Below are 25,786 nucleotides of genomic sequence, written 5' to 3'. Positions count from 1 at the left end.
GAGATATGTGTGGAGGAGGTTGTAGGGCTAAGGATGAAAGACAAAAAAATAACCATCTTTCACATTAAGAAGTCAATGAGTATCTGAATTGGAAAAAAATTACAATCAAGAACATCAGTATAAATTTGTTATCTAAAAATATGGGAGAAATGAAAGAAGACACACTAAAATTATTAAAATAATTTTCTTATGGGAATAAAAATCAGAAATGGGGCAGGAATAGCAGGCGCTTTCTGTTTAAACTCATAAGCTTGTTAAAACCATTTGAGTTTTTTAAAATATGCTTTGATAAGCAAATTTAAAATGTAAAACATAAAGTAATTTTGTGAGTGTTTGTTAGCATGTTGCTTTCTAAATATGCATCATTATAAAGCCATTCTACTAATTTCCATTTTTTTACAAATCGCATTTAATTAAATTAATTCACAAGAAAGAACTTTAATCCAATAAGATACTTAGATAAATGGACAAAGACAAAAGTCTGGAGTTGAGTTATATCGATTTGTCGGGAAATTCCTTTAAGAGGTAAGAGGTTGTCATGTTGTTGCTATCCTATTTTAACTAGTAAACACTTTGCCTTAGGATATGCTTGCTTGTTTCATATCCTGTATATCTTCTAAGCTGGTTGCATGATAATTAAAATGCACAGGAACAGATGTTGCTGGGTCTCTGTCAGGCACTGCGTAAATGTTTTGATGTGTCATTCCTTCCAGTAACTGGATGAATATCAGAAGAATGGTGTATTAGTTTCCTAGGCTGCCAGAACAAATCGCCACAAACTTGTTGGCTTAAAACAACAGCAATTTATTATCTCACAGTTTTGAAGGCCAGAAGTACAAAATCAAGGTGTCAGCAGGGCTGAGCTCCTTCCGAAGCCTCAAGGGAAGATGTTTCTTGCCTCTTCCAGTCTCTGGTGGCTTCAGGTATCCCTCAGCTTGTGGCTGCATAACTTCAACCTCTGCCTCTGTCTTCACCAGTCTTCTGTTTGTCCTCGTGTCTCTCCTTCGTGTGTCTCTTATAAGGACATCATTGGGTTTAGGGCCCACTCAGATAACCCAGGATTATTTCTTCTTGAGATCCTTAGCTTAATTACATCTGCAAAGACACTTTTGCCAAATAAGATCACAATTACAAGTTCCGGTGATTAGAATGAAAACATGTAGTTAATGGAGCCACCGTTTAACACCCAAAAAATGAGTAGAAGAGAAACGGGAAAAATATCACTTGTTATTCACTTTAGTAACATGACATATTTGGATAAGCAAAAAGCTAAGCTTGAAATTTCAATGCCTTGGGAAATGGAAGATGAACAATTCAGAAAAATGTGGAATTATACAGACAACCTCATAAATCAGCCAGTAATTCTTATCGTTTTAGATTTACCATTGACCTCTTTCAATTTGACACTAAAAATTTGATTTGCTTATTGTCTATTTTAAAACTACATTTTAAAGAAAAATCATTGGTTAATTGTCTATTTTAAAAATATGTGTTAACGAGTTGACTTGTTCTTAATGACTTCGTTTTCTAGCTGAGAGTAAACTCTTAAGTCTCAATAGAAATCTTTCTGGTGGACATTGGATATTTTTCACACACTAAGAAGAATACCTTGAACATAATTTGACAACTTCCTTTTATTAATTTCATCATCTCTTCTATTTTAAAATTTATTTTATTTATTTCATCCCATATTTATTGGGTTATCAAAGAACCTCTACAAAGTTTTTAAAATTGTAAGCAGCCGGCTCACAACTTTTATTACACATCACTCCCTTCAATTATTCATGGATAGGGTTCTCTTAATACTTTCCGTATTATTTTTCTTTTCTTCATCAACAAATTTCTTAAAAAATTAGTCTGATCCCATTAGCTCACCTGCCACACCATTCAGTTTTAACTGCACTTATGTTTAAGCACCGTTTGGAACCCTTAAGACATATAGCAAGTTCCTAGGTGCTGATTATAAGTAAGAGAGACTTGAGTCAGTAAAAGTGTCATTATGATTAATTTTGAAAAATTATTATAACTGTTCAATAATGACTTTCCAAGTAGACATGGGACTCTTTGTCACTCCTTCCCTTTCTTCTTTATGAAATCTCTGCACTGAATGGTCTCTTTCATTCATAAGATTCTATTTATAAATGTTTGACGCCAAAATTCCAAGGCTTGTTCTCAACCTTCATCTGATGCTTCTATGCATTAATTAGCATCCATTATATGTTTAAAATTTCTTGTCCTTTAGCTTACATGACATTTTGCTCTCTCCCTGACTTATTTGCTAGCCTTTCCTCTACCTTCTGGCCCCTGAATATATACTCTCTCCACATTTATACTCGAGCTTCTTCTATACTCTTGAACTACCTTTATCTATAATCTCTATTCCTACGACTCTCAAATCGAAATCTCAGCTTCTAGATTTTCCCCTAGAACCAATACCTGTGTTCCAGTCTGCTGCCTGTAATCTCCATCCCGTTATTTCCCTGACCTCTCAACTTACTAGCCACATTATTTCCCCTCAAAACTAGTTCTTTCTTTGACCAACGTTTCTTAGTGACAGTAGTGTTTTTCCAGTCATGCAGATTGAAGCTGAAAAGTGATTTTTAAGATCACATTTCTTGGTAAACCCTAGCTAAAAGTAGGGCATTCATCTATGGTCTATGAAAGTCCTCTTCTCTGAATTTGCACCTATTTATAAGCTCCTCATATTTATCAGTAAGAAAGAAAGGGAACTGTAGTTTCTAAGTCAGATGAGAAAAAATAAATCCTGGAGACCATAGTCTCTGTAGAAAGAAGAGCACTATATGGCTACAATATATATGAGTTATTTTTTTATTTTCTTTTAATTTTTATATTCTGTTGCTCCCAGCATTTAGTGAGTTGCCATATGCATTTGTCTTCTTCAGTGCTCAGAGGTAATGGATACATAGATTGACGTCTAAAGATGTTCATCATAGTGTTATTTATATAAATAATATTAGAAATTTTAAATTCTCAATGTTAAGTAATATTTTATGTATAAAATATGTGATGAATAATCTATGCCAATTTAAATTTTGGTGTAATAGTCTATTCATTAATATAGTAAGCTATTTATATGCATTGTTGGGTCTTAAAATAGGAGGTTGCAAAGAACAGGAAAAATAGTGCTTCAAACTGTTACCAGTGGATTTCTATATATAAATGTAATGAATGTATTTTCGTGTGCCAAGGAATGCTTGAAAACGAAATGAAAGAAATAGATTTAGAAGAGTCTAAAAAAACTTAAAGAATACCTATTTTTGAAGAATCATAGAATTCAGAATGTACATTAAATATCAAGTTCAAACTTACTTTATATGCTTTGTGGCAATTGAAGTTGAGTAATGTGCTCTGTCAAGTATCTGTTTATGACAAATGTGGAATTTGAGGCTTCTGACATCATTCTACTAATTCCCGTTATTTTCCTATCACTGTTAACATGGCAAAAGCATGTGTGAAAATTAATTCATCCTCAAAGCTTAAGAATATTCACTTTTATGGAAGCCAAATAGCATTTTAAAGCAGGAATTTTTGGAAATAATTTGTATTCAAATTTCTTTTTGTTCTTTTTTCAATGGATAGCTTAGAGTTCTCCAGAGAAACAGAACTAACAAGATATATCTATATCTATATTAATAGCTATATCTGTGTATATTTACATACCTACATCTACATATCTAGAGAGAGAAAGGTTTATTATAATGATTTGGCTCACGTGATTATGGAGGCTGAGAATCTCACAACCTGCTGTGTGCAAGCTGAAGGCCCAGGCAAACTGGTGGCAGAGTTTCAATCTGAGTCCAGAGGCCTGAGAAAAAGGGGAGGAAATGGAGTAAGTTTCTTTCAAAAACCAGGGGAGATGGTGCTGTAAGCTCAAGTCCAAGTGCCAGAGAAAACCAAAGTCCCAGTTTCATGGTCAGGCAGAGAGAAAATTCTTCTGCACCTTTTCGTTCTATTCAGACCCTCAAAGGATTGAGTGAGGCCCACCCACACTTTTTTTTTGGGGGGGGAGGGGGAGGTTGGCCCTCTGCTTTAATCAGTCCACCAGTTCAAATGTTATTCTCCTCTGGAAACACCCTAGCAGACTTGCAGAAATTACACTTAGCCAAATACTTGGCAAGTTGACATATAAAATTAACCATCGCAGTGACCTTAAGCCAACTGCTTAACTTTTGTGAGCTGGGGGTACTTTGTCTGCAAAAAGGGGAGATTACTTATATATATTCCGCAGCACTATTTTATGGTTTAAATAAGATAAATTAAGAGACTAACCCTACCCTTGCACATAATGACTATTCAATCAATGCCAGTTTCTTTCCCTCCCTGTCCTTGTATTACTCATGACAGGATCAGTTAAGTCATACTATATGTCTACTGGTACGAGTTGAATTCTGTCTCCCCAACCAACAAAATTAATACATTGAAGTCCTAACCTTCAATACCTCATAATGTAGTCATATGTAGAGACAGGCTTGTTACAGGGGAAATCAAGTTAAAATGAGATCATTAGAGTGAGCACTAATCCATTATGAATGGCATGCTCCTTAAAAAAAAATTGGACACAGGGACAAACACACACACACACACACACACACACACGGAGAGCTCCAAATGGAGACTGGAGATACACTATCACAAGCAAAGGAATTACCAGAAGCTGAGAGGGGCCTGGAACAGACCCTTTCCTTGCACCTTCACAAGAATCATGACCTTGCCAGCACCTCAATCTCAGACTTCCAGCCTCCAGAATTGTGAGATGATAAACTTTTGTTGTTTAAACCACCCAGTTTGTGGTTCTTTGTTACAGAAATTCTAGGAAACAAATACATTTATATTTCTTAGATTGACATTTACTTGTAATGACATATTTTAAGGATAACTATTAGTTCTTACCAGGATCTGTAAGGTCCTTCTTTTCCAATTTCAAGGAAAGCAGTTCCAAAACTCTTTAGGCCCAACATGCTTCTTCAAGAATACAGAAGGTAAGGCATCTCCCTGCTGTATGTGATTCTGATTCTAGTTTTTCAGTATCTTACTAAGCATAAGTTATTTATACAGGTCATGAGTTAACAAAACAGATAAGCAGGCGGATGGATGGATGGATGGATGGATGGATGGATGGATGGATGGATGGATGAGTGGATGGATGGATGGATACATAGATACATAAACTATAGATAAATGTAGAGAGAAATCTCTATTTCTATCATTGTACATATACCTATGTCTGTAGTTATATTATCTATATCTGTCCTGCTTTTTAATAAACAATACCACAAGCTTTTTTCTTTTTATCAAAAACTTGCTACAAACATCATTTTAATAAAATTGTCATGTCATACTCTCTCACATGTTTGTATTTACTAAGATTTGCCAACCATTAACGTATTGTTAGGCAATCGATGCCCCTTCCCCCTTTTTGCCATACGTTTTCAGATCAAGCTTTATCCACATTTCAGAATATTTCCTTGAGGTAGTGTACCAGAAAAGCAATTACTAGGCCAAAGCCTATAAATATTTTTAATATTCTTGATACATATTGCCAGATTGCTTTGCAGTAAAGCTGGTGTTCTTTGCTTTGGGGTTTAATCTCAAGACAATTCTTTGTAGCAAGAGAAGGATAGAAGGTCATGGAGAGTAGTGAGAGCTTTGCTGTTCGACTGTCACAAACAAGTAATGAATATTTTCTTATGAAAAAGCTCAGAGCCATGCATAGTGCTTAAATAACACACGTGGGTAACTCAAGAACTCTCTGGCTCAATATTTCTGGAAGCCTAGCACTTAAATGCAATATTGAGAATTAAATTGTCAGCTCGTGTGCTGAGCAGAAAGCATCTCTATCGTCTCTGTTCTGTGGAATGTTTCTACTGACCTGCACACTTGAGTGTTTAGCTCAGAGATCGTTTTCAATAAACTGTTGTCACTTGAAAATAAACAGTCTGGATAATGTAAGGTCCATTTGGAATACTGAGAAAATAAACAACCTGGGATGTGCTTCCTTCTTGTCTTCGCAGCCCTTTTAGGAATGTGTGCTCCAGAGACTTCACTCTCTTCCCCAAAGCAAAGCGTTTATTTAAAATAAAGCCATTTATTTGGCGCTTCTGGGTGACCCTTTTTTGAAGAACTACAGCAATGGGTGGCTTTGGAGTCCCACTTCGAAGAAACCAGTTCATCCTCCTGGTACTCTTTCTCTTGCAAATTCAAGGGCTGGGTCTGGACATGGATAGTCGTCCTACCACTGAAGTCTGTGCCACACACACGATTTCACCAGGACCCAAAGGTGAGGAAAGAAAAATAAAATGTTAATCTATAATAAGTAAGCTCTCTTCCTTCACCTCTCAACCCCATTCTAGTCCACTGCGACTTTCTCTCCTCCCCTCCCCGAGTTCCTCCCACTTGTCTTCTGTTTTGGAAAATCAATGGCCTGTTACTTATTTTTCGATCTCCTTTGATGTTAGGTAAGAGAATGTTTGGAGGGGGTGGAACCCCGGGGCAAGGATGTGATGGAGCTCACCCAGGTCCCTCTTCTGTTCGGCTCTAGGGCAGATCCACGGCAAGACATTAGTCTTCGGGAATCCTTTCCTTTAAAGCATCTTGGGTTGTTTTTATTCCAGCTCCTTTCTCATCCTGATTCTGGTAAAGGTACTAGACAAAAATCTCGGTAAAGAAAATATTAACTCTTTTGTATGTTTCATAAACTAATGGGCTCCTGGGTTTCAGTGCAGAGGAAAAATTTTGTCAAGGTTTGGAGGTAGTGTACAAATCAACATTTCTTTATTTGAAAGTAGTCTTTGGGGCCAAGTGCCTTCAGCTGAAGGATGATAGAATATTGCAAAACTTTTTTCAAGTAGAGCCAAGGTCTAAATGTGCTTCAAGCAACTGGTTAATAAAAAATGCTGCTGTTTTCCTGGTTTCAGCTCTAACCCATTGGTTTAAAAGTGGTCACTGCAGTGCAGATTGGTGTTCCCTCATTAGTAATTCATGCTATTTCTCCAGGCTATAGGGTGAGAGAACTGCAGATGCTTAAAATTTTAAGTAGAAAAAAAGGTCTTTCAAAAAAATCAGAAACACATCACCCAAGCTTGTCAGTTATTTAAATGCGTATTGCTTAAAGTGCATTTTTCTTAATCAGTGAATTAATTTCCTCCTAGGATTGCAATCCAAGTTTTAACCTCTGATACCATAAAATAAATGCAGGGAGAACAATGAGACCTTGGGGCTTCCAAATAATTTCTTGGATGATTAAATGCATAATATGAGGGCAAATGTTTAGAAAAGAAGGTTTTGATTAGAAATAAAGTAAATTACTTAAAACCATTACTGACTTTCCATAGAGTATAGGAAGCTTTGTGTTATTCCCAGAGTGTCATGGAAAATGCTAAAACTTAAAATTTTCCTTGTTCCCGCAAATGGAAAAAAACCAATTGAGAACTGCACTGTTAAAACAATTTTTCTTGCAGAGAAACTGCAACTTTCAAACCGGAAGAAAAATGGAGGAAATGTTATTAAAATAGTGTTCAAATTATAATGCATTTCAATCTGACAATTCTATTCATTCCAATTCAGCCAACACACATTGAATACCTACTAAGTGCCAAGCACTATTTTAGGCACAAGAGATGCATTAAATAATATATATTAGTGTCATGAGCAATGGAGAAATAAATGATTTAGGAGAGAAAACAGAGGGCAAATAAAATTTGTTGGATACCAGCAGAGCGTCCACCATGAGACTTCCTCCCCTCATTTCATTACTTACCACGAAACCTCCACCTTCCCATTAGAAACCCCGTTAAGGTTTCAAACAATGGAAACCTCTTTAGCCCCCTTCCTGAGCCTGTGTAGAAATTACATGACGGTTACAAGCCAGAAATGTGACAGAGTAAGGAAGCGAGCGCTCCTAAGCGAGACTTAGGAAAGGGGCCTCTTGAACCCTGAGTGTCAGAGCCAGGTCTGTTATTGATCTGGTACGATTTCTTCTTCTTCCCCCAGAACCTGGGAACTTTGCATCAGATGGATTCTCAGTTCTTTTCTTATTAAAGTAATTCCATGATTTGGGAATGTGCTGACGACCTACTAAGTCCCAAGCATCATGTGAGATACTGAAGGTTTCAAACTAAGAAAGAATGTGTCCTAGAACATGTATCTCCATTTCAAGCTGGGTATTAGACTGCAAACCCATGGAGTCAGGACACAGTTAACTCCGTTTTTCCTTTGCAAATTGCCTGTATGTGCACATGCAGCATCATGGGAATGCGCTTCACTGCCTTCCTCTGCTCCAGGCCCTGTGTTAGATGTTGGACATACAGTGAAAAACAAGATGTAGTTGTTGTGCTTCTTAAAACTCTCCTATCAGGTTATAAACTGCGATCTACCCTATCTAATTCCTTTGTAAGCATAATAACAGCCTTTCCCCACCCCTGAACAAGGCAGATTTGCATATTTAGTTCTAAAACTGAAAACAACAACAACAACAACAACAACAAAAACCAAAAAACAAAAAAACAAAAAACAAAAAAAAAGCCTTGATGGCCAACTAAACATTTTAAAGGACTGTTTCTTCTGCTCAATATATTTTTCCTACGATTAAACTGGTCTATACTTTTCTCCATGGCTAATTATTGCCCTATCGTATTTACCAGCACTGTGCTCAGAAACGTCTAGGTATTCTGAGAAAAAGACAATACGCGGAGTTTTCTCTAAATTCATTTGGAAGATTGTGAACTAAGTAAATTATTAAGAGTTGCAGGTGGGGAGCCAGGTATGCTAACCTGCCATATAATCTGCTGTCCCATAGAGAGATATCATATTTCACTACATTATTTCCCAGGCATGACTTAGTGGAAAGACATGGGATTGAATCTGTTTGGTCTTCGATGTGTTATTCTATCTACTGATATTTCAGTTTCTTTCTTTGTAAAATGGGCCTTCATCATAGACCTGTTTTAAGAATGATATAAGACGATCAATATACACTTTAAGCTGTGTTAGACATCATGAATAGGTACTTAAATTCTATTTACCTTTCTTTCCTCTTCCTATCTAAGTCTGTTGAATAACGATTTTAAGAATAAGCATTGTTCCAGTTATCAAAACTTCTTTGTTGAAGGCCATCCTTATTTTTCTTTCTATGCCTTAAATTCATTATTTTATGCTGCTTTGTAGGAAAATGTGCTCTTTTCTTTCCTACCTCGGTGGGATCTTTAAACAATTTGTGTGAAATTCTGACCTCTAGTGGTTTTACTTAAAAACAACAATGCTAGGAAACTAACGAGAAATGTTAAAAAGAATTTTAAAACCAGTTAAGAGATATTTATTTAGGTGATGCTTTACCATTTCCAAGGATCTTTGAGATATGCTATCTTGTTGAATTTTCACAATTGTCCGGCATGGTAGCCATTGCTTTAAACTTAAAGAAAAGATAAGAAAACAATAACCCAGAGGCCAAGGAGAGTGGCCGCAGCCTTGCGAGCAGGTGCAGTGCAGTCATGCGGCGTGAATTTATCTCGCCTTCTGACTCTGAGTCCAGTGTCATTCCATGACATCCACCGCAATGTCGTGGAAACACACTCCATTGACCCCTTTTTGATAAGAAATGGATAAGACAATGCCTAAGAACGTGCGGTTCTTGCAACTTCTTAGCTCATCGTGGTACTGGATGCTAACACATGCTGAAAGTGATGACATGCCACAGCTTCACTGATGCCCCTGTGTCAGCCTAGCCTGGCTGCTAACCCCACACCACTTCGCTCAATAAGTCAGGGTTTCCATCGCTTCTGAAGATGCTACAGCGCCTACAAGTGAGCATGATGACTCCTCCACCCAGTGGCCCGTGACGGACTCATGGGGAAGCTGTCTCTTCCCTTCAGTGTGACTCTAATGACAACCTCAGTTGCGGTGGTGGGATCAGCGATACCAACACATATTGAAGGGTTGCATTCCCCAGGCACCGTGTGAGCGCTTCATGACATTTTGAAATTTAATTACTTTGGATGACTTTGAGAAAGAAAACACGACAATTATCATTTGACAGATGAAGAAACTGAGGTTCAGAACTAAGAAGCCACTAGGGTAAGGCCACACAATTGGAAAGTGGCAAGTTGGAACTCAGTGCGGTTCTGGTTGACTCCATGCTCTAATCTGCCCCCTAAACCCTCTAACCATTGGGTCCCCTAAGCAGTGCTGACAGCATCACGGTATTTTATAGGGAGAATGGAAGAGCTACCTCAGTTTTTACTTAAAGCTCCTATCGGTCACTATGGAGCTCACGCATAGACGGACCGGGTGACACACATGAGTGCCAGACGGCACGAAGTGCATAGCTTTGCCATAAAGGAAGCCCTGTGGAGCAACCCTCTATCCGGAATCATTTCTTTCTCAGCAAACCCTTTAGCCTCCAGGAAATGGACTTCTATCTGGCCACCCCCCATTTTCCTGAACATGGCTCTGGATCTCAGCAACTGACACAACTTGAGTTATTTCCCAGAAGCCTTCTCAGCCTCCAAACAGGCCTTCTTGTGACTTCCGCAAACAGATGGCCAGAAACATCAGGATCGCTTTCACACTCAAATTGGAAGTCTCACTCCCTGTAAAGTAACTCTCAGAGATAATTCGGTTTCACTCCAGTTATTTTTATGTTGGTGAAAACTAAAGCCCAGAGAAGTAAAATAACTTATTCTATGTCACACAGCTGCCAGCTAGTGGCAGGGCTAGAACTAGAGCTCATATTCCAGATTCCCAAGCCAGTCATTGTTCCATTCTGCCACATTATATCATTGTTCTCACGTTTTATTATTAAGCATGAAATGATCCTTCCTTCACTGCTATAAATTAATATTAGAAAAGAAGTTCTGTGAGGTCAATATATAAACATAGTACAGAATTGTTTTAACTCGGTCACCTTGATATAAATTAAGCTGCTGATTTCTTTCTGGTGACTTTATCCGAGAGGTTAAGGAAGTGGGTATTTTCCCAAAACCTGTATATTAATTATGTTAATTAATGGATTCTTTCATTATGAGTTTTATTGTGTATTTTATGCATAAGGAGAGACCAGATTTTTAAGTGGCTTGTCTTTTGTTAACTTTGTATTTCACTGTGTGGGTGTACAAAACCATTTTTTCTCTCCTTTTCTCTTTGGGTAGATGCCAAGAAAATATTTCAAGGTTATGTCAGGAAGGGAAGAATAAAACTCCAGTCAATCAAAGTGTGGGCAAAGATGAGTCAGGAGGTAGTGACCGGTAATGACCAAAAAATATATATATATATTAGTTTGTTTCAGTTTAATAAGGGTATAACCTCGACTCATGCCATTTTTCTCTTCAACTCTCTTACATAATAATTTGGCTGTATATCAATCACTATGAAAGACCATAGTAATAGGTACTTGCATGTTGGTAAAGATCATGGGGTTTGGAGACAGAATGGATGGTTTCAGATTTGAACACCGCCACTTACTATGTATGTGATCTCGAGCTTCAACATCCTCATTTTTAAGTGGCAATAATAATACTGTCCGTCTGAAATGTTTACGTTGAAAATTAAAACATGTTTAGTGTATAGCTTAGCTACCATTATTTCTTTTATTAGCTTCTATTGCTACTACTAGTCATCATAAGCTTCCTCCCTAAAGAAAGGCTCATGGATTATAAAGTTGGTTCAACAAATAGAAATGACCAGGAAAATGCCACCATCTCTGCTCCTTGTTGCATTTTCCTGCCTATTTTTAGTCTCGCTGCAAAGTCAACCTTTATTCTTCAATAGCTCACGAACTTGAGACCACCTGTTCTTTTCAGTAATGTTGCCATCTTTCTGTAGTTCTCCAACTGAGCCTGGTGTTGCTTATCAGTAAACTGGGAATAATGACTTTATAAATATCACTAGGGATGTAATAAGATTAAATGAGTTAAGACACACAAAACCAGGCCTCAGTTTTCTCATCGGTAACATGGGCTGACAATCATGTGATTACTGCAGAGAGCTGTGGTGAGAAGCAATGAGTTAAGACACATAAAGCATTTAGCACTGTCCTTAAGGACTCTGTAAATATTAGCAAACCACACATTAGCAAAACCCAAAGGGAGAATGAGAGTGTTTTTCCTGTTTTTTGGGTTTTTTTCCCTTTCTTTAAGGGATGTTTTCCTTTAGTGATTGTCTATGCCACAGGTAGGCAGTTCTGTTGGCCTTGGGTCATTGACAATATGCATAGTAGACCAGACACGACTTATCTGTTTCTCACCCTTCTTATTTGTCTTCATGTGATTCTACTTCTGGAAACTTCCTCAATCCTGTTAGAAATGATTTTATTTGTCCTCTCCATCTCTTTTCAGGATATTCCAACCCATAACCAGTCTGTCTGTTTTTTGTACCACATTTGATTTGCAACACCCTATAATTTTACAAAATTCTTTAAATTATATTTTATAGCTTTTTCTGCTCTTTTATGAGTTGTAAATATACAGAGTAAAAACCTGACACTCTGAAACTCAAGTAAAGTAGCGTCTAAATAATTTCATTGTTTTTAAATTATTTATTGTGATTGTTCTTGATTTGAAAACTCTGGAAGCATCATTTAATGTCTCTTGTGGCCACTTGACAATACTTGTATCTGTCAAAAAAAATTATACAAATGTGAGTCTTTAGAATGCATGGTTTATCCATTATTTTGCTTTAGCTCCACCAACATACCGTAGAAATTATTATCCCTATTTAAAGAGAAAGAAACTAAAGCATACTACCTTTGCATGTGATCTAACCTCACAGCTGTGAGCAAGTATTCTGAAGAGAAATCCTATGCCTGTTTGACCTCCCTAACCTTGAAGGAAGTAATGCTAATCAACTCAGTCGATGAGATGAGCTAAAATCTCTTAAATGATCTTAGGCAAAATCAGCCATACCTCAATAAGAGGTCAGACATCCTGTAGATACCAAATTTCTCAAAGAGGTGACTCATCATTCTCTGCACTTCAAGAACTATGAGATTTGGAGATGCGTCGTGTGCAAGACATTATAATATTAGGTGCAATTGCAAACAGTCTAAATGGCATTGTTCTGTCTGGCCTGAGATAACAAATATCTAGAAAAAATATTTTGACATTCATGTCCAAAAGCAGACAAAGTTGTCATCTCTCTCTTGTCAGATCACATACTGAGTGACAAAATGACAGACCAACCAAAAGGAGGAAGCCTGTCTATCCAGTGAGAAGGTGGGAGATAGAGTGGCAGCACGTGTTGACAGTATGCTTCAGACTGAAATGAAAGTCCCCAGAGAGACTGGGAGACTTTGATATACCATAGAGGAGGGTCTCTGGAACTGATTATGTCAAAATGATTTATCAGTGTCACCCTAGCATTTGAATAGCAAGGCTGGACAATGCCACCAGTGATCTTGGGGCAAAGCTGGTACTAGACCATAGATACAAGCCAGATACACTGAAATAAAGTTCATGTAGAGTGTTCAAAGCAAGGGATATGACCTGCTTCTAGATTGGAGTAACCTCAGGTGACGCTATAGTTTCCAAATTAAGATGGGCTCAAATTTTTTATTAATTTACATATTTTTTATGTTTTCTCATGATCAAGGCAGCCAATACCGTGTTGTTGTTATTCTAATGTGGCCCAACTGCACTAATATAGAACTGTTCTCTTGCTCCCTCTTCCTGATTCTATAATATTTTTAGTCTGAACAGATGAACATATGCAAAACCATAATTTCCAGCATTTACTGCTGCCAAGGTGTTCCCACACCTGCCTGTAAGGCTTAATTAGTGGGAACTGAATTTCCCAAAATGTATCATGTCACAGCCTGTTCTCCTATATATCTTCCTGTCTTACTTTTTGGAATTAGAAATGTGAGTGGGGTAGGAGGTTAGGGCACAGTACTCTGCCATTAATGCAAAAAAGTTATTGAATCCATTTTCCGATCAGTAGAGACTGCATCTCAGAGAAGGGGTGTCCACAGGAAGAGGAGCTAAGTGTTATCCTACCTCCTTTAGGTAAATAGGATCGATCTTTTAATAAGATAGAGCACAGGATTATTTTCCCTATTCTAGCTCCAGTGGCTTCAGTGTAAACAGAAACTCTATACACTTTGTTATCCTAATTTTCATTGTATCTTGGGTTTTCTTTTCTTTTTCTTTCCTTCTTTCTTTTTTCTGTTTTCATAGCTGTTTTGTAAAAGTTGTGAGATTATATCAGGTTTGACCAGCTAAATGATAGTTTAAACCCAAGGAGCCCATGAGAGTTTTTGAGTAGGAGAATGACATAATTATATTTGTGTTTTGGCAGATAAATCTCTTGCAGAGTTGAAGATAGATTGAAGGGTGGGAGAAGCTCCTGATGGAATGTGAATTAAAAATAAGGGATTAATCAGGGCTTTTGGGATACAGAGGAGGGGTTATATTGGAGAGAGATTTCAGAAGCAAAATTAGTAGGGTGTAATGAGTTCTAACCACGTTTGAGCTGCCTGTGGACATTCAGATGAAAGAGTTTAGTGGGCAGTTGGAAATAGATGTCATACATTTTTATTAGGCATTTCTTTTCTACAAACGCCAATCACGTGACCTATAGACCTGAGTCATAGTTTTTATATTTTGCCTCATTTAGTGACAGTCACCAGGGAGGACACTGCCATTTTCACAGAGTGTTGGGATGTCCATGGATTACATAGTTATTACTTATACTTAAGAATAATACTACTCTTTTCTTTAAATTTGTTTTTGCCCCACTTCATACTGAAAGGGTTTTTAGGCAGAATATTGTGTGTTACAGCTATAGAGTGTTGTAAACATTTCAGTGCCAGAAACACAAATCTCTGGGAGCAAAAATATGCATCAGCCTGGTTGCTGCAAATCCGCACAGCTGAGGCAGGGGCCAAAAGAGGCATCGCTTTCCCTTGGCTTCTTTTTATCCCTCTAATTTCAAAGGGCTAAAAGTTTTAGGTGGCCTTTTGGATGACACTGCTATGCTGCAATATTTCTCGAGCATTCACGGCATGTTCCGGTCACCATTCAGCCCTTCGTCTGCATGATCACATTGGCTCCTCTCAACAACACTGGGAGAGAGATATTTAATGATTCAAATTTTCTGACGACGAAACTAAGCCTTGAAGAATTTAAGTGGGTCACTAAAATATCAGAGCCAGTGAGTAATGGAGCCAGCACCTGAACTAAGCACCCCGATCCCAGATCAGGTTCTCCTAATCACTGCATTGCATTGCAGAAGTGTGCCACTTTGTCCTGGGTGGATAGATTTTTCCTTGCATTTGTTTCTACTGACTTGGCTGTGGACACATTTTAATAATGAATGATATATGTAGACAGAAGAAAACCTGCCTAACAAACCTTAATGTTGTATTTTTCATTAAGTACAATGTTAGTTTTTTTTTCTTCCCTGTTTACTAAGACATGCAGTGACTACAAAAGACTTGCAGGCCCCAAGTGCTATTTTTTATTTTTTTAAATCAAATAAGCCTGAAGACAAAGCGTAGGTTCTTTGTAATTCAAGTAGGAAAGATTGTAGCTTTCATGAAACCCTCACTTTTTTTTTTTTTGCTAGGTTACACAGACACGAGCTGAAGGGCGAATGAAGTTCATGGGTCCCTAGAACTGATGGGGCCCAAATAAGAGATTGTTTGACGTCATGGTCACGCATATTAATGACCTGACTTGGGCTATAGTCGTAAACACCTGAAAATTTTAGCTGTTATCATTATCGGCAGTGATATTATTGTTAAATAAATTAATCACAACAATTTTCATTACAGATTACGCTTCCTTGCATTTGTTTAAGCACAGTAATATTGGAGAAGCACTTTCATTTTATTTCCTTATTTGATATGTTATCTTGTCATTTGAGGAGAGACGAGGATTCATGAGTAAAGGCCAAGTCTTTCCACCCCTACATCACTGATCTTTCCAAAAGCTCACCTTGCTAGCCGCCAACAAAACACAACAGCTTCCCTTTACTAACGCTCATGACATTTTTAAGACCTTGTTCGGTGCCTCCTTCCCACCAAACTTTTAGACTTAGATCACGTCTTTTCCGAGATAGTGCTGCATCCCTAGGACCTGTTACAGGACTTAATAGCTAATAGAAACTCAATAAATATTTGTTCAAGGAATGAATGAGTGAACAAATTGTGAATAGAATAGCTCTAGAGAATAAAGTGTGAAACATCTGCCCTTATTACAAGGAACTTACACTCTAACTAGTTGACATTATACAAAAAATTACACACTGACGCATTTTTAAATAATACTTCAAGGCATTGACTAAGAAGCAGTAACAAGGAACCCAATGGTGAATTGCTAAGGAAATAATTGTTTCAATAAGTTCAGAGAATTTAGAATTTAATTTGAGATAAGTTTCATAGGCAGGACTTAAAAGGGAAAGAAGGACATAGTTCCTCTATATTATTCATAACTTATTTTTTAATTTTGAGACTATTTCATGCTTCTTATAATGCATAACTTATATAAATATGTACAAAATATATACAAAAACGAAGTCAATGATTTCACTTTTCACTGTCACCCTTCCCTTCCAGACCCACTTCTCCCACGTAGCCATCATTAATTAATAGCTTGGTATTAACACATGTCTCTATATTTATTCTGCTCATTTACTCTTTGTTCTAAATGGGATCACATGTATGTGATTCTCCAAGAGACATTCTTTCCATAGTATAACACAGAGCTCACTCCTTATCCAAAGATTTTTTTTAACTCACTCATCTCATTATTTTTAGTAGCTACATAAAATTCTTGCTTGTATTTTCATCAGTCCCATAGTGATAAACTTTCTGATTGTTCATGGTTTTTGTTTTTGCCACTACAAACAATCTCATATATACGTTTGTTCTTATAGTTATTTCTGTAATTTAGGTTCCCTAAATTAGTGTGTGGGTTTTTTATTTTAATTATATAGACAGGTTATTATCCAGAAACGCTGTAGCAATTTACATTGCCAAAAACAATGATTAATGCTTTCTGTATATATGGCATCTTGGGATGTGATTAGATCTTTAAAATTATTAGTAAATCTGATAGCAAACTATAACAGACATTACATATATACATATTTTTAGTGAGCCTGGACATTTTTCATCTATCATTTATTGTTTATATTTGTATATCATCTTTTTATTTATTGTCTTTGAGAAAGCTCTTTGCATATTAAGAATATTAATAATTCTTATGTCTTAGTGTTTGTTTTTTTCCTTGTCTATCATATATTTGTTTATAAATTTTATATATTTATGTGGCATCTTATATCATGTAAAAACTTTTCATTTCTCATATGGTCCTATATGTCTATCTTTTCTTTTATAACTTTTTTTCTCGAGATGAATTTCGAAAGGAGAGAAGAGCATATGCCATTCAATGGAGGCATGAATTGAAAGACATGTTAATGAACAATGAATAAATAAGTTGGACAGGAATAGAAGGTAATGCAGGTCAATGTCAGAAAATAAAGCCAGAAAATTCCATTGGAACCAGTCTGTGAAGGTCCAAACGCTGGACTAATTAGTTTGGACTTGGCCTATAAACATAGATGAACTGCTGAAACATTTTGAATGGGCCAGTTTTATAATGAAAATGTGATTTTATAAAGATTAATTTGCAAGATGGTTTGGAAAAGCCAAGTTCCGATCCAAGGAAACCAATATTTCAGCAACTATTCATTGAACAGACATTATTCTAGGCACTTGGAATCACCATGAAGACCATTTAGGGATCACCTGCAAGGAGCAGGGGTTAGAATATGAGCACTAGGTAAAATAGAGGTAAAATAAAGGAAGTAGGTATTGCAGAAAAAGAAAAGATGGATGTGAGAACAAAGTAAGAGTCAAGATGGGAGTGAGGAAGGATGAACAGTCAAAGCCAGTTAGGGTATTGAGCCTGGGAGATTAGAGCATGGCGGTAATATTGGTATACACGAGCAAATTACAAAAAGGAAAAAAAAAAAAAGGTGGAGGGAGCAGTAAGAAAGATTTGTGTATTTGCCTGGGCTGACTTACTGGATTATAAGCCATCACCATAGATGTCCCAACAAGCTGAAGTCAGTTCATTAATCAGCCATTATTGAGAATGACATTTCAATCAATTACTAACTTATTTGTCTGTATTGTCATTAAGTTCACATTCATTCACCTTGTCTTTAAGGGTGTTATTCCTTTTATTTTGCAAGTCTTTATTGAGAAAGCACCTGTGGCCAAATACTGGGGATACAGGGAAAATAATATGTCATCCCTGACCTGTTCCATTATCTATGACTCAATGTGGTGGATGCTGTGAAGTGTGAGGGGAGTTCCCTTCAGAGAATGAGATGAATCCTGACTGTTCTAGAAGGAGATGGGAGCAGGAAAGTCTGAACATAGAAGACTCCTGGGTAAAGAACGTGACACAGAGCTGGACCTATAGAATGCATGGAGTTGGACAGAAGATAAAAATCCACATAAACTTTTATTAACGAGAACATCTTAGTATCAGCCTGCCTGATAGGATGACAAATTTGTATTTTAGCTTATTTTCTTTTTCATTTACCTTGAGATATAAGTTTATTCTGCTGGGCCCAATGCGAGGGATTTTATTTACTTCTTCCTGAGAGAGAATGGTGGTAGGGGCAGTTAGTTGTGGGCAGGTAGTTAGATGTTTCTTTCTTTATACTCCCATAATAGCTACTCTTCTGACATCTAGCACAGTAATTGTATGCTTACATGCCCATCTTCTCCTGAGGTTTTGATCTTATAGCAAGGCTCTTATTCCCCTGATCGGTGTCTACTAGTTATATTAGTAAGGAAGCTTGCGTTTGCAAGTGAAAGAAACCAAACACAAGCTATACTTAAACTGGTTAATCAAACAAACAAACCTAAGAGAGAAAGGGAATTTATAGACCCACTTAGCAGGGAAGGATTCAAGCTGAGCTATAGCCAGGCTCTAGAGATGTGGTCAAGACTCAGCCTTCACACTTGGTTCTGCTTTCCTCTATAATGACTTCCTGTTAAAGAAGGGTCACCCTTCATGGTGATTCAGATACTTCCATGATCATCTATTCTTTCACCACCCCTGAAGAAAAAGCAAGTCTCCATTTTTAAAACTGCTTGAATTACTGAGGAGACTTATCTACAAAATGAGACTTATTGGCTCTTACTGGGTCACACGTCCATTGCCAAATCAATTACTGTGGATAAGGTTCAAATCACATGAATTGAAAGTGAGCAAATGCGGCTTCCTGTAGAAAATTGTGGCACTGTTACCAGAACCACAGGCGGAAGGTATGAGGTAGGCAAAAGCAATAGGTACCCACTATCCACTCAGTATTTAGTGGATCAGTGAGGGCACACTTGATGCAAGAGCCTCTTCTATAAATGTCACCATTCATAATATTATTTACTGTTCAAGTAACTTCATGAGAAAAATGTAACTATCTCAATTTTCAAGATAGAAAATTGAAGAAGAGAGAATAATTGTTTAGTATAAGATTAAAGAGCTGTTAAGTGGAGATTTAAGATTTAAGCCTAGGTCTCTGTGGCTATGAATTCATTCACTAGGGCTGCCGTAACAAAATACCACAAACCAGAGGACTTAAACAACAAACATTTATTGTTGTTACAGTTCCAGAGCCTGGAAGTCCAAGGTCAAGTAGTCAGTAGATTTGGTCTCTCTTAGCTAAGACCTCTTTCCTTGGTTTGTAAGTGGCTGTCTTCTCACTGTGTCCTCACATAGTCTTTTCAGGGGTGTGTGTACGCATCTCTTGTGTCCCTTTGTGTGTCCAAATTTTCTCTTCTCATAAGGACACCGGCCAGATTGAATTAGGACCACCCTAACGGCCACAATTTAACTTAATCACCTCTTTAAAGGCCTTATTTCCAAATGCAGTCACATTCTGAAGTACTAGGGCTTCAACATATAAATTTTGAAAGGAAGGACACAATTCAGCCCATGAAAGACTACAAAACTCCTGTTCTGTCCATTGCATCAAGCTTCCAGAAGAAATTTGAATGAGTGTCCTGTCAGACCTGTGGTTCTAAAGGCTGAGTCCCTCAGCAAACTGTATCTTGGTTAAAAGATGCTATCTTCTGCATAAGATTCTCCCTGGGACTGCTTTTCTCCTTAAAGGCATGCAATTTCTAAGGAACTAAGATGAACGTGGTTCCTTTATAACCATATCCCTACTGTAGGACCAGAAATAAACAATATTTTATAAATGTGTAAATATTTTTTCCATTCACAAGACTCATATTGTTGTTTATTGTTCTTAAGCAAGATTGGCCAAGGTCTGGATCTCCCTTGTCTACAGATAAGCTGCCCCTACCTGTAATTCCATCACTAAGCTATTAAAATGAATCAAAAGACCATGTGTCTCAGAGTTAGGAAACAACTCTCAATTCAGGAGACTTTAGAATAGGTAGAGACTCTAATTATTTCCAGTTATAGATAAAACAGAAAATTTGAGAGTTTAAATATCACACCTAAGTTCACAAAGCTTGAAAGTGATTTAATAAGGATCAGCGTATCATCCCAGATCCCCAGGAACTACTGTTGTCTACGAATGAAGATTCGACTGGAATCTTCTTGTTGGAAAAAGACAATGGAAATTCATCTTATTCCAACCACTCTGGTCATGGCAGTCTTTCGATCCATTAGTAGTCCTTTCAGAAGACAAAATGGAATTATTTGTCATGATTTGTTTTCAGAGAAACCTAGGTTTACTCTTTTGAATATCTGCTTCTCTTCCTAAGTGCTCACCTCTTTTTTCTTGAGTTATGTAGGGCTCACAGAACTCTATGAAGATGGCTTTAGCAAGTCCCTATAGCCCATTAAAAAGTAAGATTGATACCATGATATTATGTTTACATGGAAGAATGAACTTATCTTTTAGAGACACTTGCTAAAGTATTCAAGGAAGATATGCCATGACGTCTATAATTTACTTTTTAAAAAACACCAGTAAAAATAAATAGATAAAGCAAGGACAATATATTAATTATTAAATCTCAATAATGGTTGTATATTTATTCTACGTCTCATTAATTGTGTGAAAACTTTCATAGTAAACAGTAACAAAACACATAGTCAAATAAAAAACTAAGTAATGATTATGGGATAAGCATTGAGGTATTGAATACAAAGGAAGGTTCAAAAGAGAAGTCAGTTTTGGTGATGATGGTGATAACAATGATAGTCATATGTATACCTCCCTTCTGGTCTCATTAAAACAAGAACTATAAAAGTGGTTGTATGTTTAAAAACACAAACCAAAACCAAGAACAGATGAGTTTACCAAGCGCCAGGCACTGCGCTGAACACTTTTTATGTCTTGTCTCCTTCGGTCCATACCAATCCTGTGTAGTAAGGGTGATTTCTCCATTCTGAATAAGGCTGAGACACAGAGACGTGAAGTGACTTGCTGCAGAGCTCTCTTCCTCAGTGCAGTGCCTTCCTTCTGCCATAGGGAGAGCTGTGAGGACGTGACGGAGCTGAAAGAATTCAGGATGTGTGGGGAGGTGAAGGCAGGAAGGACTGATAGATTAGGTGACTGGAGAGGAGGCAAACAGTAGCTGGTCCCAGGGAGGCCTGACTGTTTCGGTGAAATGATGAGGTTGTCATTGGGCGAGGAAATTACTGGGAGCTGGCCCACTTTACGGTCGTACTAGTGTAGCTGGTGTATATGAGAGGTCCAGAGAATAATCGATATGACTACTGAAATTTCTAACAATGAGGATGCATTTGGCATATGTGGGGGAAAGGAGTGATAGAGATAGGAAAGGTATATTTTAAGCAATGGTCTCGCCTCATTCATAAAGGACACCATACCACCTATCACACTTAATTGTAAGGCTGCTCAGGAGAAGGATTGCTAACCTCCCCCCGGCCCACAAGATTATTTTGGCAGTGGGAAAATTACAGTTTCCAGTGACTTTTCTTTAGCATTTCCAAAACCAATTTACTAATTTTAATAATTACTTTCCTTGAGCAGGGGTACTGGCCTAGGTTTAGCTATTTCATTTCAAACTAGAATTCAATTTTAAAAGACTTTTTGCTTGTTAGGGGGGGAAAGAAAAAAAAAATTACCTAAGAAAAATTGGTCAACTGTGCACTCTGCTGGAATGCTGCTGGAGAGATTATCACAGCAAGCTGGTGGCCTGAGGGGGCCGAAACAAGCCGTTTCTGTAACATTGAAATGACTTCGTTTTAGTTGATAGTTTTTTATTTAATTTTAAAACGTAAGTAGCTATTTTTAAAAGGAGAAAAGGAAGTCTAAATTGCCCTACTAATCCAATGAAATATTGCCAAGAGGATAAAAGCAGACAACTGTGAGCCATGTGGGGGACCCTTTCCAAAGCTTGCTTTTATACCTCTCTTCTGTTTTCATTAAAGCAAGTCCCAGAGATCAAATGAATCTAGGACCCAAGCTGAAGGCAAGGCTACAAGTTGTTTACTTCATCTCTGCCAGCATCCCACTCACCACCAGGCTGGGATGCCGGCACACAGGTCAGAAGAATAATAATTCTATTTTCAACCTCCCAGGTCTCCATCAGGAGCCACCAGGGAGTAGCAGATGACTAAGTCACTCATCTGACTGCCTCCAGTTAGATACTCACTTGAAAATGAATGGGAGAGCTCATAGGAATAGTAATAATGGCACCAATACTTCACATTCATATGGTTTTGTGATTCACAAAGTGCTTCACGTTCATGCCTGCCTTTGATCTTGCCTTTCGGTAAGCAGGACATACATCTTTGGTCCCATTGTACAGAACAGCAATCCCGAACCCAGAAATGTTAAGGCAGGAATTTGTTTCCAATCATACGGCTTGTTCAGAACATGGGCTTGGAAGGTGGATGCCCTGGTCGGAATCCTGGCTTTATTACTTAGGAGCTGTGCGACCCTGGGAAATTATTTAACCTCTCTTTGCCCCTGTTTTCTCATCTGTAAAATGGAGCTAAGAATAGTATCCACTTCAAAGGTTTTGTGGGGATCAAATGATAAGATGCATGTCAAATAGTAGGAACGCTTTGGCACCTAGTATTCAATAAACACTATCATTACGTTTGTAAATATCTTATGGCTCACAAAATAGATCCAGTTCAACTATGTTTATTAAGTACCAGAGCCAAACATTTTGCCGAATTCTGGAGATGCTAGAATAAATCACTCGTGAGACCTCAGCCATCCCACAGGGCACAAAGATAGCACAGAAAAACAGACTCTCTCAATGTAAGGTGATATTTTAAACAATGAAGATAATTAGAGGGAAATTTAGCCTGACCTGACAATGTTAGAGAGGGTTTCCTGAAGGAAAATACATTTTTGACTTCACCTTTATTTAAAACCCTCTGGGGGGGAAAAAAAAAGGTATTATTTTGTCCAGTCTACAAAATGAGTGAAAGAAGCCTCAAAAAAGGTCAAGGACTTCCCAAGTCCCCTCAGCCAGTGACTGTTGAAGCTACTTCAAGGATACGTCCTCTGTCAGTGAAGTCACAGAGATAAAAGCTGGGTGTTTTTTTCCTTCCCCACTATCTTTCTTGTTTAAAAGGGAACAAAACTATTATTCTCTTTATATCTCCCCTTTCCTCCCCGAAAAAATCTGGCACGGTGCCAAGTTCTGAAAAACCCACAATCTGCTAAGGGTCCCTCTTTTCCCCTGTTTTCTCATCTGTAAAATGGAGCTAAGAATAGTATCCACTTCAAAGGTTTTGTGGGGATCAAATGATAAGATGCATGTCAAATAGTAGGAACGCTTTGGCACCTAGTATTCAATAAACACTATCATTACGTTTGTAAATATCTTATGGCTCACAAAATAGATCCAGTTCAACTATGTTTATTAAGTACCAGAGCCAAACATTTTGCCGAATTCTGGAGATGCTAGAATAAATCACTCGTGAGACCTCAGCCATCCCACAGGGCACAAAGATAGCACAGAAAAACAGACTCTCTCAATGTAAGGTGATATTTTAAACAATGAAGATAATTAGAGGGAAATTTAGCCTGACCTGACAATGTTAGAGAGGGCTTCCTGAAGGAAAATACATTTTTGACTTCACCTTTATTTAAAACCCTCTGGGGGGGAAAAAAAAAGGTATTATTTTGTCCAGTCTACAAAATGAGTGAAAGAAGCCTCAAAAAAGGTCAAGGACTTCCCAAGTCCCCTCAGCCAGTGACTGTTGAAGCTACTTCAAGGATACGTCCTCTGTCAGTGAAGTCACAGAGATAAAAGCTGGGTGTTTTTTTCCTTCCCCACTATCTTTCTTGTTTAAAAGGGAACAAAACTATTATTCTCTTTATATCTCCCCTTTCCTCCCCGAAAAATCTGGCACGGTGCCAAGTTCTGAAAAACCCACAATCTGCTAAGGGTCCCAGACCCTGAGATTGGAAGGGATAGTCATTTGCCCAGGTGGATCTGGAGGGGCAGAGACACACATGTTGCTGAATCTTAGTCCCACCATTCAAAAACTCTACGACAGTAGGTAAGCAACCTAACCTCGTTGAGTCTCCGTTTTTTCATTCAAAAAATAAAGCAGTAATAATTTTCACCTCCTAGAATTGCTGTGATGATTACATTAGCACAGGGCTTGCCACACATTATAATTGCTCAATAAACATTCGCTATTAGCTTTAGCTAGAGAAACACCCAGTCTACCTAGTCAACCCACTCCACTCCTCTGGCCTTATCGCACAAATCATCTGTGCATTCTCCTTTGGAAGCCATTCCCAGAGAGAGATTCTAGAGCGTCATGTGTGAAATGTCCCCATGTTCGACCAGTCTCACAACCTGAAAATCCAGTTCTTCCATACGTTGCCTATGCTTTCACTTATAACATTACATTCTACTCTCAGGAAAAACCGGAGAATGGCTGGTCATGCTTTTTCTGGATAAACAAATGAACGTCTCAACTTCCTCTCAAACCATCTAATCCCAAGCACTTAATTTTTATCTTTAGAAGTACTTTATTTACTTCTTTCCTTTGGTGATGGAAGGGATCCCCATGTCCTGAGATTGTTGTGGTGATAATGCAGGTAGCTGATCATAATTTTGCGTGTGTTGTGCTCTTTATTTTCAAAGCATGTTCACATGCATACCTTGTTGATCTTAAAACAACTGAGAGAGGTAGGGAAGGCAGGTATTACCAGATTAAGGATGAGGAAACGTAAGTAAAAAGAAGGAAATAAGTAAGTAAAAAGAAGGAAATAAAAATAGTCACCATGGCTAAGCACCGATTAGGTCCCAAGTCTTTTATGCATATCATTTTATTTAAACCTCTTAAGAGCCCTTTGTAATAGGTGTTAGCTCCTTTTGCAGGAGTCTCAGAAAGGGAAGTCACATATCCAGCTTTCTCCAGAGAGTAAGTAGTAGAGCTGAATCTCGAATTCAAATCTGTCTAACTCGAAAGCCAGTAAATCAATCACAGACTTTTAAAGATTTGCTCAACTCACCAGTGATTACCATGACATAAATTCTGGAGCTCCTGATTCACAGTCCAGGGCACCTCTCATTAAACTGCTCATCCAGTCCTTCTGGACTGGTTGAGGTGCTGGAGCTGGGCCTACCTATGACTAAGGTAGCCTCTGCTCACACGGAACTGCTTCGCAGCTGTCCCATTCCTAGCTAGTCTGTTCATAGTTTTCTGGTACCTGCCTATAATTTTGGGGTTCCCAAGCATGGAATCAGATAGTAATAAGTTTATATATATAATATATAATTTTAAAATAATATAGTTATTATTTTATGTTATATAGTTATATTAAAATAATATAATGT

General features: G+C 37.7%; 1 protein-coding gene across 1 annotated transcript in view; it reads left to right on the top strand.

The window, feature by feature from the left end:
* The first annotated feature begins 6,058 nt into the window (after positions 1–6,058).
* The window catches only part of COLEC10 (collectin subfamily member 10), a 34,238-nt gene continuing 14,510 nt past the window's right edge, over positions 6,059–25,786 (top strand). The window contains exon 1 of the mRNA XM_006916595.1: positions 6,059–6,298. Coding sequence (XP_006916657.1) covers positions 6,151–6,298 — 148 coding nt within the window. The 5' untranslated portion in view covers positions 6,059–6,150. The remainder of the gene's footprint in view (positions 6,299–25,786) is intronic.

This window comes from Pteropus alecto, unplaced genomic scaffold (assembly GCF_000325575.1).
Source record: "Pteropus alecto unplaced genomic scaffold, ASM32557v1 scaffold164, whole genome shotgun sequence".
Taxonomy (NCBI): domain Eukaryota; kingdom Metazoa; phylum Chordata; class Mammalia; order Chiroptera; family Pteropodidae; genus Pteropus; species Pteropus alecto.
Note: the sequence above shows the minus strand (reverse complement) of the source record. Positions and strands in the feature narration are given on the sequence as shown.